The sequence below is a fragment of the Sturnira hondurensis genome, unplaced genomic scaffold, assembly GCF_014824575.4.
Source record: "Sturnira hondurensis isolate 20B ecotype Veracruz unplaced genomic scaffold, ASM1482457v3 Scaffold0015596, whole genome shotgun sequence".
Taxonomy (NCBI): domain Eukaryota; kingdom Metazoa; phylum Chordata; class Mammalia; order Chiroptera; family Phyllostomidae; genus Sturnira; species Sturnira hondurensis.
The window spans coordinates 24,867,405-24,884,642 of record NW_028088227.1 but is presented as its reverse complement, the minus strand read 5'-3'; the positions used below and the strand labels follow the sequence as shown (position 1 = coordinate 24,884,642).

Sequence of the window (17,238 nt, the reverse complement as noted above, 5' to 3'; positions counted from 1 at the left end):
GTCACAGTGAAAATTAGGAAATATTCTGAATAAAATGAAAGTAAACTCTATGAGATGCAGCTAACACACTGCACTGGGGGAAATGGAAAGCTTTAAGGACATGTATCTTAAAAGAAGGCAGGACAAAAATCCACTATCTAAGTTTCTACCTTAAGAAGCTATAAAAAATATAAGTTGAACCCCAAAATATGCAGAAGAAAGGAAATTATCCAGAAGTGTAGAAATCTGCTGAATAGAAAATAGAGGAGACTTCCGCCAAGATGGAGGCGTAGGTGGAAACACTGTGCCTTCTCCCACAACCAAGTTTGAATACAACAAAGGTTTGGAGAACAAAGACGCAGCCAAAGAACAGAAAATTGAATTATACGGAAGTCCAACAACCACGATCCCTTCAATCGGACCGGTAAGAGGGCAGAGCCAGGGGCGGAGCCAGCAGCGGAGTGGGGACGGGCAGGAAGGATCCCCCGACCCCAGGGGCCCAGGTAGCTCTGCCTCGGGCCGACCCAGTGAGGGCTCGGGAAGGCGGGCTGGCTGAGGTCACACATTCACATGACCAGCAGGGGAGTGAGACGGACCGCACAGCCCCCAGCAACAAACCCAGCAGCAGGCTCACTGTGGTCGCACATTCTCAAACAGTGGGACGGATCACAGGGCCCACGGTGGCAGCGGGAGGCATCAGAGGGGGCCCGCCATTGCTTTCCTTTGGCCCCGCCCCCACATACAGCGTCACAATCCAGCAACTGAGTGGCCGGACCCTGGTGAACACTTAGGGCTCTGCTCCTCATACATAACAGGCACAAACAGTCCAAAATATGGCTCAAGAAGAACTCAAAGCCCCAGAGCCAATAACTCTAAGTGAAAAAGAAATAGCCAACCTCTCAGATGCACAGTTCAAAATACTGGTGATTAGGATGCTCACAGAACTGGTTGATTTCAGCCACAAATTAGAGGAACATATGAAGGCTAAACTAATTGAAATGAAGGGAAATGCACAGGAAACTAACAGTGATGGAAAGGAAACTGGAACTCAAATCAAGGAGGAGGACCAGAAGGAAGAAAGAAGTGACCAAACAGGAAAAAGTGAAGTTACAAGAATTCAAAAATATGAGGAGAGGATTAGGAACCTCCAGGACATCTTTAAACATTCCAACATCCAAATTATAGGGGTACCAGAAGGGGAAGAGAAAGAGCAACAAGTGGAAAACTTATTTGAACAAATAATAAAGGAGAACTTCCCCAGTCTGGCAAAGGAAATAGACTTCCAGGAAATCCAGGACCTCAGAGAGTACCAAAGAAGTTGGACCCAAGAAGGAACACACCAAGGCACATCATAATTACATTAGCTAAGATTAAAATGAAAGAGAGAATCCTAGAAGCAGCAAGAGATAAGGGGACAGTTACCTACAAAGGAGTTCCCATCAGACTGTCAGTGAATTTCTCAAAAGAGACCTTCCAGGAAAGAAGGAGCTGGAAAGAAGTATTCCAAATCATGAAATCCAAAGACCTACATCCAAGACTGCTCTATCCAGCAAAGCTTTCATTTAGAATGGAAGGGCAGATAAAGTGCTTCTCAGATAAGATGAAATTCAAGGAGTTCATCATCACCAAGCCCTTATTATATGAAATATTAAAAGGACTTATCTAAGAAAAAGAAGATAAAAAATGTGAACAGTGAAAGGACAGCAAACTCACAGTTACTAACAACCACACCTAAAACAAAAGCAAACTAAGAGGACAGCTAGACCAGGAGAGGAACCAGAGAAATGAAGAACACATGGAGGGTTAGCAACAGGGGAGTGGGAGGAGGAGAAGAGGGGAGAAGATACAGAAAATAAGTAGCATAGACGGTAAGTTAAAAATAGATAGGGGGGAGGGCAAGAATAGTAGGGGAAATATAGAATCTAAAGAACTTGAGATATGTGGTCATAAACTAAAGGGGGGAGGGGGGAGGGAGTGTGCGGGTGGAGGGGAATGAAGGGGGGGAATAGAACAACTGTAATGGTATAATCAATAAAATATATTTAAAAAAAGAAAATAGACAGATGAGAGAAAATCAATAAACCAAATTTGGTTTTTTGAAAAAATCGATAAAATGGATTCCTCTCTAGCCTGATAAGGCTAGAAAGTCAAGAAAAAAGAGAAAAGATATGAATTTCTAACATCATAAATGAAAGAAGGGTTACGAGCACAGATCCGTAGACTAAAAGAACTGAAAAGGATGAAAGCAACCAACTTCATGATGATACATTCAATAACTTAGATGAAATAGGCCACTAACCGGAAAGATACAAATGATAAAAACTCATACGAATTGAAATAGCTGCCGAGTGAAGAAGTTGAATTCATAGTTAATACCTTTCTCACGAAGAAGACCTGGAGCCCAAATGCCTTGACCGCTGGAAATCCTAAGGAAAGAATATACCTAAAAAAGCTATTCAATTCCAGTGCATTTAGCAAGGTTACAGGATACAAGAGAAGGATACAGGTTGACCAGGATACAGGTTACAGGATACAAGAGAAGCCAATATTACTTCTACCTAGTAGCACTAAATAATCAAAAGAGAAAAAATATACCCTCAACTGAAGCATTGACAGTGAAATAGCTCACAACGTGAACGGCATGTGCGCATGGCCTGTGTCCAGAAAATGGCCACACACTGTTGGAAAAAGCAGCCCTGAAGGACTGGACAGACATATTGGGTCTATAAGTTAAAAGACTCCACATTGTTAAAATGTCAACTCTTCCCAAATTTATCTACAAATTTAATGCAATTCCAATAAAAACTCCAGCATGCTTTTCTGTAGAAACGAATGAGCTGATTCTAGAATACATTCTAAAAGCTACGTGAAAATGTAAACGATCTAGATTAGCCAACTGATTCGGAAAAAGAAAACCAACATCGAAGGACTTGCACTGCTTGATTTTGGGACTTAACTTAAAGTTATGTTGTGTTGATCAAGACAGTGTGTAATTGGTAAAATAATAAACGTATTTATTGCTGGCATAATAATAAACATAGAAGAATAGAACAGGTAAGAAAGCGCAGAGACGGGTCTTCATATGTACCATCAATAAGTTTTTTTGGCAAGGATAATTCAATGGAGAAAGGACAGTCTTAACAAATGATGCTGTAACAACTCACAGTACATTAAAAAATTAATGTGAAATGGATCATAGAACAACCATAAGATACTTAGAAGTAAGCATCAGACAAAATCTTTGTGACCTTGGGTTTAGACAAAGATTTCTTAAGATAGAACCGTTAAAGAAAAAAAGATCAATTGAATTTAATCAAAATTAAAAATGTCAGCTCTTTAAAAAACACAACTAAGAAGATAAGAAGCTTCGTCACAGAGGGCTTTTCCACTTCTATGTATGACACATGAGTGGGACCCACACTATATGAAGAACACTTACAACTCAATAATAAGGATGAACCAGTAGATTCCATCAAATCGGGCAGAGTTTGGGACAGACGCTGCACTGAGGAAGGCACACAAATAGCAAACGAGCACATGAGACAGTCACTGTCACCAGTCACCAGGGAAATAAGCACCTCATGACCCACTGACCCACCGGGTGACCGGCAACACTGCCCCGGGGCATTTACCCAAGCAACATGGAAATGCACCAAGGGCCAGCGTTTACAGAGGCTCCATTCGTAATTGCCCACACCTGGAGGCAGCCCCTGCACGTCAGCAGGTGAGTGGATGAGGCATGCTGCAGCCTTCCAGTACAGCATGGCTCCGCCATGAAAGGGAACGCCCTGCTGACACACACGGCAACAGGGACAAGACAGGGAGCCAGACGCGGAGAGCACATGCCGCACAGTGCCTTCATGTGACCTACTTTTAATGAGACTGCAGGGCAGGGGTGGCCAGGCTCCGAGCAGGGGGTGGCCACTGGGAAGGGAGGCAAGGAACCTGTGGCCTGAAGGAAATGTTCTACATCTTGACCATGGTGGAGGCAACGGGATGGCGACCTTTTAAAAAACTCATCAAACTGCACAATTACACTGGGTGCATTTGATTACGTGAAGGTTGTATCGCAACAAAGCAGATTTTAAGCAGAAATGGTCAGGGGGAGAAGACGGAAGTTTGGACGAGGAATGCACAGCAGGTGGGGTGTGTGCGGGGGCTGGGAGGTGGCCAGCATTTCAGGGAAGGAGGCTGAGACCCTCCGGGGACAGCAGGCCATGGACGATGGCCACAGGAGGAGTGAGGAGCTCACGACCGGCACCTTGTTTGCACGGTGAGCCAAACACTATGTGGTCCTTTCGAGCTCAGGGACAGCGGTCCACTTCCTGCAGCAGTTCTGGCTGCTGCTCCTAGTGGGTGATCTCACTGGGGTACTTGCACTTTTGTCAACCCGTGCCCTTGTGTGGGGCTGATGTCATCCTGACGTCAGAGGAGGCTGTTGTCCACAGCCCTTTGGTACACGGAGGCCTGGTAGGGACGCTCAACTCTCAGGGGAGGCCCTGCATCACAACTCAGTGTCCCTCACACTCCCAGCCCAAGCCCAGAGCTGCCAGAGAAAGGCCCCAAGGGCATGCAGACAAGGGACCTGTAGGTCTTGCCTCCTGCTCCTCCACGTTCTACTTCTACCCTTGCTGTTTTCTGTAAGCTGGGAGCAGCCCCTCCCCCATCACTCCACCAGGCCTCTGCCAATGGTGTGGCTCTGCAAGTAGATGATGGAGGTGGGTCCAGGCCCACAGAGGCTGTGCTGCGTGCAGCCCCCACACCAGCTTCCTGATGAGTGACCCTGGGGGGTGGGTTTGCCCAGATGGGACAGTGGGTGGAAACAGTCCTAGACCATGATGTGTCTGCAGGTGACCAGCCCCAGGGAAGGCCAGGGCATGAGCCTAGCAGGCACTGACCTTCCTCAGCAAGGACAAGAGTCCTACCCAGTCATCTTTCCCAGGGCAGTTAGGCCACTGAGCTTTGTGATCTGTCAGCCACTCATTCCCAGAAATACTTGGGGCTGCAGACTGGTGTCTGGTGAAAACCACCTGTCCCTCCCCTCCCCCCCTCACCATGAAATCAAATGAAGCAAGCAATCAGGTGATGAAGTGAGTTTATTGGGGTGCCCGAGGAGATGCTGACAAGATGAGAGTGGAGGTCCAGTGACTTGACAGAGAAACGTGGAGGGAAAGACAGGGAACCCAGGGGCAGGTGGAGGTGCCTCCTGGCAGGCAAGAGGCTGGGGAAGCAGCAAGGTCAGGGGTTCCTGGGAGCAGAGGTCAGATGAGGACAGTGAGGATCTGGAGGACCCCATCTTGGGTGAGGTCAGCCATATAATATGGGTCAGGGGCGGACTGAGGGGTGGCTGGGAGGGCCACAGTCACGAGGTGAGACCTGAACCCAGCTGGCCCTGGGGGGACATGCCTGGTCAACAGCAGGCATTGACACAGCAGGCTGGGCGGGAGCACACAGGGCGGCAGATGAGGGACACACAGGAGGCCGGGCGGCAGCAGCTGGGCCGGTAGCAGCTGGGCCGGCAGCAGGAGGAGGAGGTGGCACAGCAGGAGGAGATGGGCACGTAGCAGGGGGGTCTGCACACAGGGCGGCAGCAGCTGGGCCGGCAGCAGGAGGAGGAGGGGGCACAGCAGGAGGAGATGGGCACACAGCAGGAGGGTCTGCACACAGGGCGGCAGATGACAGACACACAGGAGGAGGGTTTGCAGCAGGATGAGGGGCAGGGGGTGCAGCAGACAGGCTTGCAGCAGACGGGTGTGCTGCAAACGGGCTTGCAACAGAGAGGGACACAGCAGGCCTGCTGGCAGGGGGAGGAGGTGCAGCAGGAGGGCTGGCAGCTAGACTGCTGGCAGCACAAAGGTGTGCAGGAGCTGGTGCAGGCTGATTGGCAGGGACTGGACACACAGCTCACTGGGGTGCAGATGAGGGTCTGGGTGGGGATGAGGGTGCAGCAGCTGGGGGTGGACTGGCAGCAGCTGGGGGCATAGCAGGTGGACTGGCAGCAGCTGGGGACACAGCAGGAGGGCTCACAGCAGCTCTCTGGACAGTCGTCCACCTGCCAGGAGTCAGTGCAAGAGTCACTGGAACCAGGCAGGCAGACTCGGCTTCCATAGCTCAGGTCACTGGAGCAGATGGACAGGGTGGAGGTGGCCATGGTGTGGAGGTGGAGCTGGAGGTGAGCTGGTAGGAGGTGTGAGTGTGTGAGCGTGTGAGTGTGTGGATGTGTGTGGTATCTGGGCTATTGGCTTTTATACTTTCCTGGCTGGGTGTCCCAAGCCCTATAGCTGCCATTTCCGCTTCCCAGAAGCATTGGAAATGTTTGTTTGCCTGGCATGTTGTCTGGCTTGTAAATCTAGATTGTCTAGCTCAGGAGCCTGTCCCATTGTGTCTCCAGGGGAACAGGAGTGGGTGGGCAGGTCCCAGCCTGGGTCCTCAGAGCAGGGGAAGGTGCAGGTGGAGTGGGGCTGAGGTTCTGCCTCAAGCCATCCTGGGTGTGTGGGTCGTCGTCCCTTTAGAGACCCGGACAGCCTCTGTGCCCGGCTCACCTTGCAGGCAGCCAGCTTTGGGAAGGTTTCCCTGCAGTTCAACACCTCATCCCATGGGGCTGCAGAACTGTTGCCACCTTATGTGGGAGGAACCGAGAGCCAGGGGCATTTGGTGACTTCCCAGGGCTGCATGGGGTTCAACAGGACCTGGGCCCCTCGGTCGGGGCTCAGGGGGTTTCTCATTGCCAAAGACCTCTCTCTGGCCAGCTGTCTGTGTGCCCTCTTTCCACCCATCCTGGAGCTTGGAAGATCGCAGGACTCTACATTCTAGGGCAAATCATGCGCTCCCTTCCACGCAGAACAGCAACAGATTTCTGGGCCCTTGGTTCCCATGTGTGACCCACGCAGAGCATCTGGGCTGAACCATGGATGGGCCCCAGCCCTCATCTCCCTCGCAGGTGCCTTCTCTGCAGGGATGCCTGGCCTCTCCCCAGCCCTCTGATGGCTGGACACCCAGCCCGCCTACTCAGACCACCTGCGGGGTCACTCAGCAGCAGAGGGCCACTGGGCACAACAAAAAGATGCAAAACGTGGCCAAGGAGAGCGCCTCCCTCACTGTCTGCCAGCGCCTGCACCCCTTTATTTTCTCTGTCTCTGTCTCTCTCCACACACACAATTTACACTCAGTCCATTTTCATTCACAGTTGTTACGTTCTATAAAGTTGCCACAAACCCTGAATTATCAAATACCATGATCCTGGGGAAATGCAAGGTAGGGTCCCTGCGATCCTCTGGGCAATGTATTTTCATAACCAATCAATACGTAGCCTTGTTTGGTGTGTGCTTCTATGTGAGGGCATTTGATTTAATGTATGTATTTAATGAGCATCTTGGTTAACATCAGGTTATAGCTACCTGCACTGTAACTCTCGCCCGAACCGGGTTACTTGATGTCTGTTTTCTCTGGGAGGCACACTGCAGCCTTCCTGTGTTCACAGCACCAGAGAGACCTTCAGTTCCATGCTGTGGGCCATTCTCACCAGCAAAGTCACAAGTATAAGGCCCCAAAATGTGAAAAACACGGTGCTGAAGAGACCCGGAAAGGACGCATCTACAGATCGTGAGCTGAAACAAGAGGCCGTGTTACCTGTGCGACCTCAGCAGGGAACGTGCGCCTTGGGGGACTCAGAGCCTTGGCTGCCCCACACGGGCCCACAGTACAAGACAGACACTGCGAGGGTTAACAGGGCTACAAATGAATCGCAGCGAGCCAGTGAGTTCACAAATAAGGGGTCCCTGAATAATGAGGAGCTGTCCGTCTAGGCTTAGATACAATGTCTTTGTATACAAATTTTTTAAATACACACTGTACCATATTTTACCCACTATGGTTTTTTTAATCTTAACATGGAGCTCCTCTCCTATAAGTACATGAAGATTTCTCTTTCTCACTGATGACTGGGTAGAATTCCACACTGGTCCATGTGTGTGATTTCTGTAGCTGTGTCACGAATTGCCACAAGCTTAGTGGCTTTAAAAAATGCACATGTCACTCACAGTCCCTGGGGGTTGAGCTGCACTGAGTTTGCCCTGGGTTCAAACCATGGGGTCTCATCTCGACTGGGGGAGGAGGTGCTTCCCAGCTCACGCGGTTCTCCTCAGAATTCAGGTCCTTGCAGGTAGTTCGACTGAGGGCCACACTCTTGTCTTGCCATGTGGCCCCCTCCATGGGCAGCTCACAAGGGACAGCTGGCTCCTTCACAGCCAGCACAGGACGGTGTCTCCTCCCAAGACCAGTCTACAGTCTTACGTGTGTAATGTAAACACGCACATCCCGTCACCTTCGCTGTGAAGGAACGTGCCTGACCCAAGTCAAGGGTCCTGACCATTCTCAGGCGGCCGGGGCCACACAGCACAGAGGATGCCCGCGTTTTACTCCAAACTTAGAAGAGCCCCTCCCACGCTGAGATTATCTTTGTCCCCTTTTCCTTCAGCTATTGAGGGAGGTGTATTAATGTCCCCAACTGTGATGTTATCTTTCTCTATTTCTACTTCTGGTCCCGACAGTTTTCGATTCCTGTTTCAGCCTGTATAATTAGGTACATACACATACGGAATGGTTATGGCTTCCTGGTGGATTGGCCCTTTTTGCTTTACCGAATGTCTTTATCTCAGATAACGCTTCTTACTTTAAGATCTACTTTGCTTGGAGTAACAAGCTGCACCAGCCTTTCAGAGTTGGTGTTTACGTGTATTCTTATCCGTGGTTTTACTTCCAACCTCTGTCAGCATCGTGCATACCTACAATGTTAGATCTACTCTCTGGTTGCAGAGGCTCAGAAGGTTGTTGCAGTGGCTGTGCTCTCTGCAGGGTGGTGTACAGGGACCTCTGGGTCACACGCACAGCTTTCAGTGTCAAATACATGCGGAAGGCATGGGAAGGCCGTGGACAGGCGTGGGGTCTGTGCCTCACTGAGCAGTTGGGTGGGTCACCGGGGTGTGCACTGCCCATTGGGGACACTGGGGCACCGCTGCCAGACAATGTACCTGAGGCTGCCTGCCACCCACACCAGGGGAGCCCTTGCCCCAGAGGGCATGCTGGGGAACCACAGTGAGAGACAGTCCAGCCTCTGGCCCTTCTTGGCCCAGGCTTCTCCAGCCAGACACTTGGGAAGACGTGGGACCCCAACGGACAGAGTCCCCAGGTGGTCACAGGACCTGTCTCAGGTGTCAGCAGAAGGGAGGTTGGACATGAAAGAATGTGAGTGTCTCTCTGTCAAAGTGAACACAGACCCCAGGACTCGCTATCTACAGGCAAACAGGACTTCGTACCTCAGTGTTACTAACCAAAGGCAGCCTAAGACGGATGCACGCACAGACCACAGAGTATACAAGAGCTTCTCAGCTGAGCGACTTCTTGCAGAACGGAAGCATAACACCAGCACTAATGAGAGCTCTCTGGGCCCAAGCAGAAACAAGGAAGAAGGTAAATGAGCATCCTGTGGGGAAACACAAGCCACACAGGGTATAAAAGCTGACAGTTCAGGTACCTCCCACACTCACACACTCACACTCACACCTCCTCTCAGCTCACCTCCAGCCGCACTGCCCCACCATGGCCACCTCCACTCTGTCTGTCTGCTCCAGCGACCTGAGCTACAGCAGCCGTGTCTGCCTGCCCGGTTCCAGTGACTCTTGCACCGACTCCTGGCAGGTGGATGACTGTCCAGAGAGCTGCTGCCAGCCCTCCTGCTGTGCCCCCAGCTGCTGCCAGCCCTCCTGCTGTGTCCCTAGCTGCTGCCAGTCCACCTGCTGTGTCCCCAGCTGCTGTGCCCCAGCTTCCTGCCAGACCCTCGTCTGTGCCCCAGTGAGCTGTGTGTCCAGTCCCTGCTGCCAGACAACCTGCGGGCCCAGCCCCTGCCAATCAGCCTGCATCAGCTCCTGCACACCCTTGTGCTGCCAGCAGTCTAGCTGCCAGCCCTCCTGCTGTGTCCCCAGCTGCTGCCAGTCCACCCCCAGCTGCTGTGCCCTCATTCCCACCCAGACCCTCATCTGCACCCCAGTGAGCTGTGTGTCCAGTCCCTGCTNGCTGCCAGCCCTCCTGCTGTGTCCCTAGCTGCTGCCAGTCCACCTGCTGTGTCCCCAGCTGCTGTGCCCCAGCTTCCTGCCAGACCCTCGTCTGTGCCCCAGTGAGCTGTGTGTCCAGTCCCTGCTGCCAGACAACCTGCGGGCCCAGCCCCTGCCAATCAGCCTGCATCAGCTCCTGCACACCCTTGTGCTGCCAGCAGTCTAGCTGCCAGCCCTCCTGCTGTGCCCCCAGCTGCTGCCAGTCCACCTGCTATGCCCCCAGCTGCTGCCAGTCCACCCCCAGCTGCTGTGCCCTCATCCCCGCCCAGACCCTCATCTGCACCCCAGTGAGCTGTGTGTCCAGTCCCTGCTGCCAGGTGGCCTGTGGGCCCAGCCTCTGCCAATCAGCCTGCACCAGCTCCTGCACACCCTTGTGCTGCCAGCAGTCTAGCTGCCAGCCCTCCTGCTGCACCTCCTCCCCCTGCCAGCAGGCCTGCTGTGTCCCTCTCTGCTGCAAGCCCATTTGCGGCACACCCGTCTGCTGCAAGCCTGTCTGCTGCACCCCCTGCCCCTCATCCTGCTGCAAACCCTCCTCCTGTGTGTCTGTCATCTGCCGTCCTGTGTGCAGACCCTCCTGCTGTGTGCCTGTCTCCTCCTGCTGTGCCCCCTCCTCCTCCTGCTGCCGGCCCAGCTGCTGCCGTCCAGCCTCCTGCGTGTCTGTCATCTGCCGCCCCGTGTGCTCTCGCCCAGCCTGCTGTGTCACTGCCTCAGCCCAGAAGTCCTGCTGCTAAGTGGTCTTCTTACAGGCACCCCAAAACTCAACAGCTCACTGCCATCTGCACCCCCAGAATTCTTTACTAAGAGCCAAGACAGCTGTCAAGTCCCCTTCATAGGTCCCTGCACTGGGTATTTGTGGTCATCTGGCCACCACTGTGCATCTCTCCCTCTAGGAAGAGCTTACCCATTTTTCCAAGTAGAGACTTCCCCCATGCACGTGTCCTGCCATCCAGCCCAGGCTGGCAGTGGCCCCAGCAAGGCCAGCTGGACTCTCCCAGGCCCCGGCGCTTTGAACAGAATGAAGGGAGAGAAGCGGGTCTCTCCTCACTGCTCCCCATCCCCCATGCATCTCTACTGCGTGCTTTGCTGGTGTCTTCATCCTCCCCGACCCAAGCCCCTGTCCTGTGTGCTGTCCATCCCATCCAATAAATTCCTTTCCTGATGCCTGTAACCAGCATTCATTTTTGTTCTTTAACAACGACCCCTACTTGACATTCCCCCAGGTAAGGTTGGTCCCAGGTGGTTCCCCAGGGCCATCATGTTCCTGCCCCTTCAGTGGTGTCCAGGAAGTCCCCCATCACTCAGGCCATATGTATGTCCAAGAGATGAACCCACCTTCTGGACATGAAGGGTGAATAATCTGACAGCAGTCCCTGCCCTGAGAGGGGCCACCCTTTAGGGGTGACTCAGACTCCCTTCAGCATCCCCACTCCAGAAGGGCCTGTTCAGGAAGGCGTTAGCAGGAGAGGCCTGGGGTGGCCATCCTTAGGCCTGCTCGTAAGGCTGGCCCTGGGCCAGTGCCTGGGAACAGGAACTTCGGGAGGGCCCTCAGCACGTGTGATGGGAGTGCCACACTGGGCCTAAACCATCTGTGCAGACACGATGGTCGTGCTGACACCTCTCTCCCTCTGGGGGTCTGGAGTTTGGGGGATGTGCTGGGCAGAGGTGCCATGTGACCAGCCCCAATAAGAGCCCTGGGCTCTGGGCTCTGACGAGCTCCCTGGTGGGCATCTCCTACCCCTGGCTGAGCAGTTAAGTGCGTCCTGCAGGACTGACAAGGGCGGGCTCCGAGCGCTGGCCGCGCCTCGTGTCCCGACTCCTGCCCACATGGCTTTTCCTTACGGTGATTTAGCTCTGCATACTGACTCCCAGGAGTTGTACAGAGTCATCGAAACTCGGGGTGCTGGGGACCCCAACACCCATCAGAATGAACAAAATGTTCAAGTCTGTTCATAACAAACAGAGCCTAGAGTGAGAACAGGCACATGTCAGTCTGTACATCTCACCTAAATAGCATTGACTTTTTAAAGGAATACAGTCAAGAGGATGAGAAACACCAGCCCCAGACTTGGATGAGAGGTTTGCCGCGCATCTGTCCCAGGTGCTGCGCTGAAGCTGACTGGCCCAGCCCCTGAGAGCTGACAGGGCCCCTTGCTTCCTGGCTCCGTGTTCAGTGACACCACGCTGATGGCGGCTGGGGGAGTAGTTACACCGTGGTGATTGGCAAACACCACAAATCAGGACTTGTTTTGTCTTTGTTTCACAAGTATCCATGTGAAATGTTTAATGACTTGACCATTTACCAGCGCACTGTTGCACATATATGACAAAGAACTTATATTGGGATATGTATGATAATTTTCTACAAATCCAGAAGAAATACAAATAACACTATTTAATGAAAACTATCAAAAGTAAGAGATGCCCAGATGTTCCGTGAGCAGCTTTACTCAGCAGGGAAGGCAAATTAACACAACAACGCCACACCCCTGCACACTTTCCGAAACTGAGAAGATCCTGAACAACCGTTGACACCTCGTTTCACAGAGACTGTGCAGTGACTGGAATTGACTAACGGGAATGTAAATTACTTTAGAAATTTGTTGGGCAGTGTGCGCTTAACCAGACATATAAGGGAAGCATATTTCTACTCTGCCGCCCCATGTGCTCCCTTCCCACCTGCTGCGTCCCTGCCTCAGCACAGAAGTCCTGCTGCTGAGGGCCATATCCCCGTAGGGCCCCATGCCCCGAGGATTCTCCCTACCCATCAGCCCCTGGAAGCCCCTGACTTCCCACCTTCCTTGGCCTCACCAATCCAGGTAGAGCTTGGACCCGACTTCCTCCAGCCCAGCCCAGCCCCGGTCTGGAAGCCTGAAATGTTCACGGAGCTTTTCTCCTGACTGGGACCCATGGGTGCTCTGGCTGCACCACAGTGTACTTCTCTGCTCCAGGCCACATCCCTCCTTTGGCCAAGAATGGGCGCTGTCTGACCCCAGTGCTGCACAAAGCAGTGTCACTCTCAACCTCTGAGCACCAATCAAAACTCCGCTTCCCCCACCAGCCCTTCATGCTGACTGCACATATCTGGGGGTGGGAGGGGCAGCTGTGAGGCCTGGGCCCCTCGGATGCCTCGCTATCGCCAATTTGGGGAAATTTGTGGGGCTCCTGCATACAGCAGCGGGAAGCTCATGTCTTCTTCATACTGTCATTCGCTGTTTGACCACCATCACAGGTATCCTGCAGGGTAATAGAAGCTTTGTTCTAGGACAAGTCCTGTGGGCTCTGCCTGGCCTGGCACTGACTGTCCTCTTGGGATGCTCGGGAACCCTGAACACACAGACTCAGACACTGGGACACTTGGTGGCCCAGCACTGAGCCAGCTGCTGGGATATGCAGAGGGCAGAGACCAGCACACAGCTTTCGGAGCTCCACCTGCTGGGCGGGCTGAGGGAGAGCAGGTGGCAAAGGGAAGATCCCGGGGAGCTGTGGTGCAGAAAGCCCAGAACATGGGAGAACGAGTCCAGACTGTGGAGTGGGAGACACATGTGAACACACATGTGCAGATGTGCTCAGATGCAGGTTCACTCATGGCTGATCAAAGACTCCTAGAACAGACTCCCGGACCCAGAACTACAGAGAACAGCAAGAGACACTGGGGATGTGACTGTCCCCACACGGCCCACGAGACCTGAAGAGCTGGTTTATCGTGTTTTTATTCACATTCATTTCAAAGTACTTTCTAACTTCCCTTTTGATTTCTTCTTTGACCTACCTGTTGTTTAAGTCTGTGTTGTTTAATTTCTACATATTCATGATTTTTTTCAGTTTTCCTTCTGTAACTGATTTCTAGTTTCATTCCATTGTGGTCAGATAAGGTGCTTTGTGGGATTTCAACATTTTTAAATGTATTGAGATTTGTTTTGTGGTTTAACATATGGTCCAACTGGAGAATATTCTGCGTCCACTTGAGAAAAATGTGTATATTCTGCTGCTGCTGAGTTGAACAGTGTGTATAGGTCCATTATGCCCCAGTTGCTTAACAGTGTTCTTCAAGTTCTTTTTTTTTTAAAGATTTTATTTATTTATCTTTAGAGAGGAAGGAAAGGGGAGAAGGAGAGAAATATCAATGTATGGTTGCCCCTCATGTTCCCCTGCTGGGAACTGGCCTGTAACCCAGGCATGTGCCCTGACTGGGAATTGAACTGCAATCGTGTGGTTTGCAGGCCCACGCTCAATCCACTGAGCTACACCAGCCGGGGCTTCACGTTCTATTTCACTATTGATCTTGGATCTAGTTTTCCTATCGTTTAATTTTTTTAACTAGCAGAAATGACTTATTGAAGTCGCCATGTGTTATTGTAGGACTGGAATTGTCTATTTCTTTCTTCAGTTCAGTCAGTTTTTTTCTTTATGCATTTTGGAGGTCTGTTGGTAGGTGCATATATGCTTATAATGGTCCTATAGTCTTGACATACTGACCCTTTTAGTAATATTTGAAGTCTTCATTTGTCTCTTACAATAATTTTTAACTTAAAGTCTGTTTTTATGATTTTATTGTAGCCATCCAGCTTTTTTCTGGTTACTATTTCCTTAAGTATCTTTTTCAATTCTTTCATTTCCAATATATTTGTATTTTTGGATCTAAAGTGAGTAAACTGACTTGGGAATACATAGACAAACTGAAGAGACCTGAAACAAGTAGTGAGATTGAATCAGTCATTAAAAACCTCCTCTAAATGAAAAGCCTGGGGCCAGAGGGCTTCAATGCTGAATTCTACAAAACATTTCCAAAACACTTGACACCAAGCCTTGTCAAACACTTCCAAAGAATGCAGTCCGAGAACGCATACTTTCTAACGCATTCTGCGAGGTAGGTCAGCATTATCCTGATTCCAAAGCCAAAGGAACACAACAAATGAACACTACAGAGCAATATTCTTTATAGAGAAAGGTTTAAAATCTTCAACAAAATATAGTCAAACCAAGTCCAACACCGTATTCAAGGGATTATATCCAAGAAACAACTGGGATTTATCCCAAGAACGAAAGAGTGATTCCCATATGAGAACCCATCAGTGTGATACTGATGGAATGAAGGGGAAACCACTCATGATCTCAATTGATGTAGAAAAAGCATTTGATTAAAAAAAAGGCCTCTTTCATGATAAAAAAAAAACACTCAACAAACTAGGAATAAAAGGAAACTTCCTCCACATAGTGGAGGGCATTATGAAAAAGCCACACCTAACAAAAGATTCAATGGTGAAAGACTGAAAGCTTTCCTCTCTAAGACAAAGAACGAGACAAGGACATTCACTTGCACCTCTTCTACTCAACGCTGTACTAGAATTTATAGACAGAGCAACTGGGCAAGAAAAGGAAAGACATTCAAATTAGAAAGAAAGAAAGAACAAAAGAAAACTTAGTACAAAGCTTCAGTAATCAAAACAGAGCCACCGGCATAAGGGTAGACAAATAGATCAACGGACTAAAATTGAGAGTCCAGAAATAAACCCACAAATATATGGTCAATTGATTTCTAACAGGAGTGTTGAGACCATTCAATGGAGGAAGAATAGTCTCTTCAATAGACGGTTCTGAGTCACCTGAATATTTCCATGCAAAAGAATGAAGCTGAACCCTACCTCACACCATATATAAAAATTAACTCACTTTCAGCTTTTGGCTCGGAGGAGGCTTAGTTGCAACTTTCTTTGCTCATCCTGAACATGGGTTCATCTAACAGCAACCACCTCTACCAAGTCGCCAAAGTTTGACCCCAATAAGATCAAAGTTGTATACCTGAGGCACACCGGAGGGCAAGTCAGTGCCATGTCTGCCCTGGTCTCCAAGATCAGCCCCCTGGGCCTGTCTCTAAAAAAGTCTGGTGATGACACTGCCAAGCAACCAGTAATTGGGAAGGTCTGAGGCTCACAGTGAAACTGACCATCAGAACAGACAGGCCCAGACTGAGGTAGTGGCTTCTGCCTCCGCCCTGATCAGCAAAGCCCCCGAAGAATCACCACGAGACAGAAAGGAGCAAAAAAAATTACACACAGTGGAAATGTCACTTCTGATGAGATTGCAGCACTGCCTCACAGATCTTTAGCTAAAGAACTCTCTGGAACCCTTAAAGAGACCCTGGGGACGGCCCAGGCTACACCGCTTCAGCACTGCTGGTGGCCGCCGCCCTTGTGACATCACAGATGACGGCAGCAGGGGTGCAGCGGGGTGCCCACCTAGTGAAGAACTACAAAGAAAAATATTTCACTTAAAGATCATTTGATGACAAACCCCCCCTCAAATAGACTGATATAAGAGCTAAACCTATAAGTATTAGAAGAAAACAGAGGAGTCAATCTGTCAGACCTGAGATCTGGCAGCGGGTTCTTAGATATGACACCAAAGGCACAATCAACAACAACAAAAAAAGTAGACAAGGACTCAGGTCAAGATGGCAGCGTAGTCAGACATGCCTTGCCTCTTCGCACAGCCACATCAAAATTGCAACTAAAATAGAGAAAACCATCACTTAAAACCATCAGAAATCGAGCTGAACGGAAGTCTGACAACTGCGGAATTGAAGAAACCACATCCACTCAGACTGGTAGGAGGGGTGCAGACATGGAACGAACTGGTCCCTTACCCACGTGTGGTGGATAAAAATTCAGAAGGGATATATCAGGAGTGAGGAGTCCCAGCCCCACACTGGGCCCCCCAGTCCAGGATTCCAGTGCCATGAAGATGAGTCCCCACAACTCCTGGCTGCAAAAACCAGCAGGGATTGAGTCGGTGGAAGAAAGTTCTGGAGCCCCAGCAGTTCCTCTTAAAGAACCCACACATGGACTCATCTACTCACTCACTCCCTCTGAGCTCCAGCAGACTGAAAGGCACCAGTGGCATACTAGGAGAAACTGAAATGTCTGGCATCAAGGTGCGCAGAGGCCACTGTCCCATTCATAAACCCTCCACCCACAGAGTCACAGAGCCAGCAAGCTGGTGCCATATCTGAGACTCCATCAACCTGGCTAACACTGATGTGCCTGGGAGACCCCCAGAGACTCTGCCCCGCCTAACTTATGGGCCATCCAAGCTGCTTTTCCATATGAATGGCTGGTCTTGGCTCAACTGCCCAACTTCCTAAATCCTCTGA

General features: G+C 50.6%; 2 protein-coding genes across 6 annotated transcripts; one reads left to right on the top strand and one right to left on the bottom strand.

The window, feature by feature from the left end:
- Nucleotides 1–5,389: 5,389 nt before the first annotated feature.
- Nucleotides 5,390–6,130, bottom strand: LOC119000262 (keratin-associated protein 10-4-like). The gene has a single exon (XM_037065245.1). The coding sequence runs from the start codon at nucleotides 6,128–6,130 to the stop codon at nucleotides 5,390–5,392; it is 741 nt and encodes a 246-aa protein (XP_036921140.1).
- Nucleotides 6,131–9,561: 3,431 nt separating this feature from the next.
- On the top strand, nucleotides 9,562–10,819 carry LOC119000258 (keratin-associated protein 10-12-like). 5 transcript variants are annotated; one of them, XM_037065236.1, is made up of 5 exons: nucleotides 9,562–9,715; nucleotides 9,800–9,985; nucleotides 10,041–10,112; nucleotides 10,212–10,320; nucleotides 10,393–10,819. In XM_037065236.1, the coding sequence occupies exons 1-5, from the start codon at nucleotides 9,577–9,579 to the stop codon at nucleotides 10,817–10,819; spliced, it is 933 nt and encodes a 310-aa protein (XP_036921131.1). In that variant the 5' UTR covers nucleotides 9,562–9,576. The 5 variants fall into 5 exon arrangements, with proteins under 5 accessions (XP_036921131.1, XP_036921132.1, XP_036921130.1 ...); XM_037065237.1 differs by lacking the exon at nucleotides 10,212–10,320 and having other exon boundaries at nucleotides 9,562–9,724; nucleotides 9,800–9,958; nucleotides 10,041–10,120; nucleotides 10,406–10,819; XM_037065235.1 differs by having other exon boundaries at nucleotides 9,562–9,958; nucleotides 10,041–10,127; nucleotides 10,212–10,316; nucleotides 10,437–10,819.
- Nucleotides 10,820–17,238: the final 6,419 nt, after the last annotated feature.

Excerpts from the sequence above, each read along its gene's own strand:
- LOC119000262 (XM_037065245.1), bottom strand. The coding sequence starts at position 6,130 with ATGGCCACCTCCACCCTGTCCATCTGCTCCAGTGACCTGAGCTATGGA.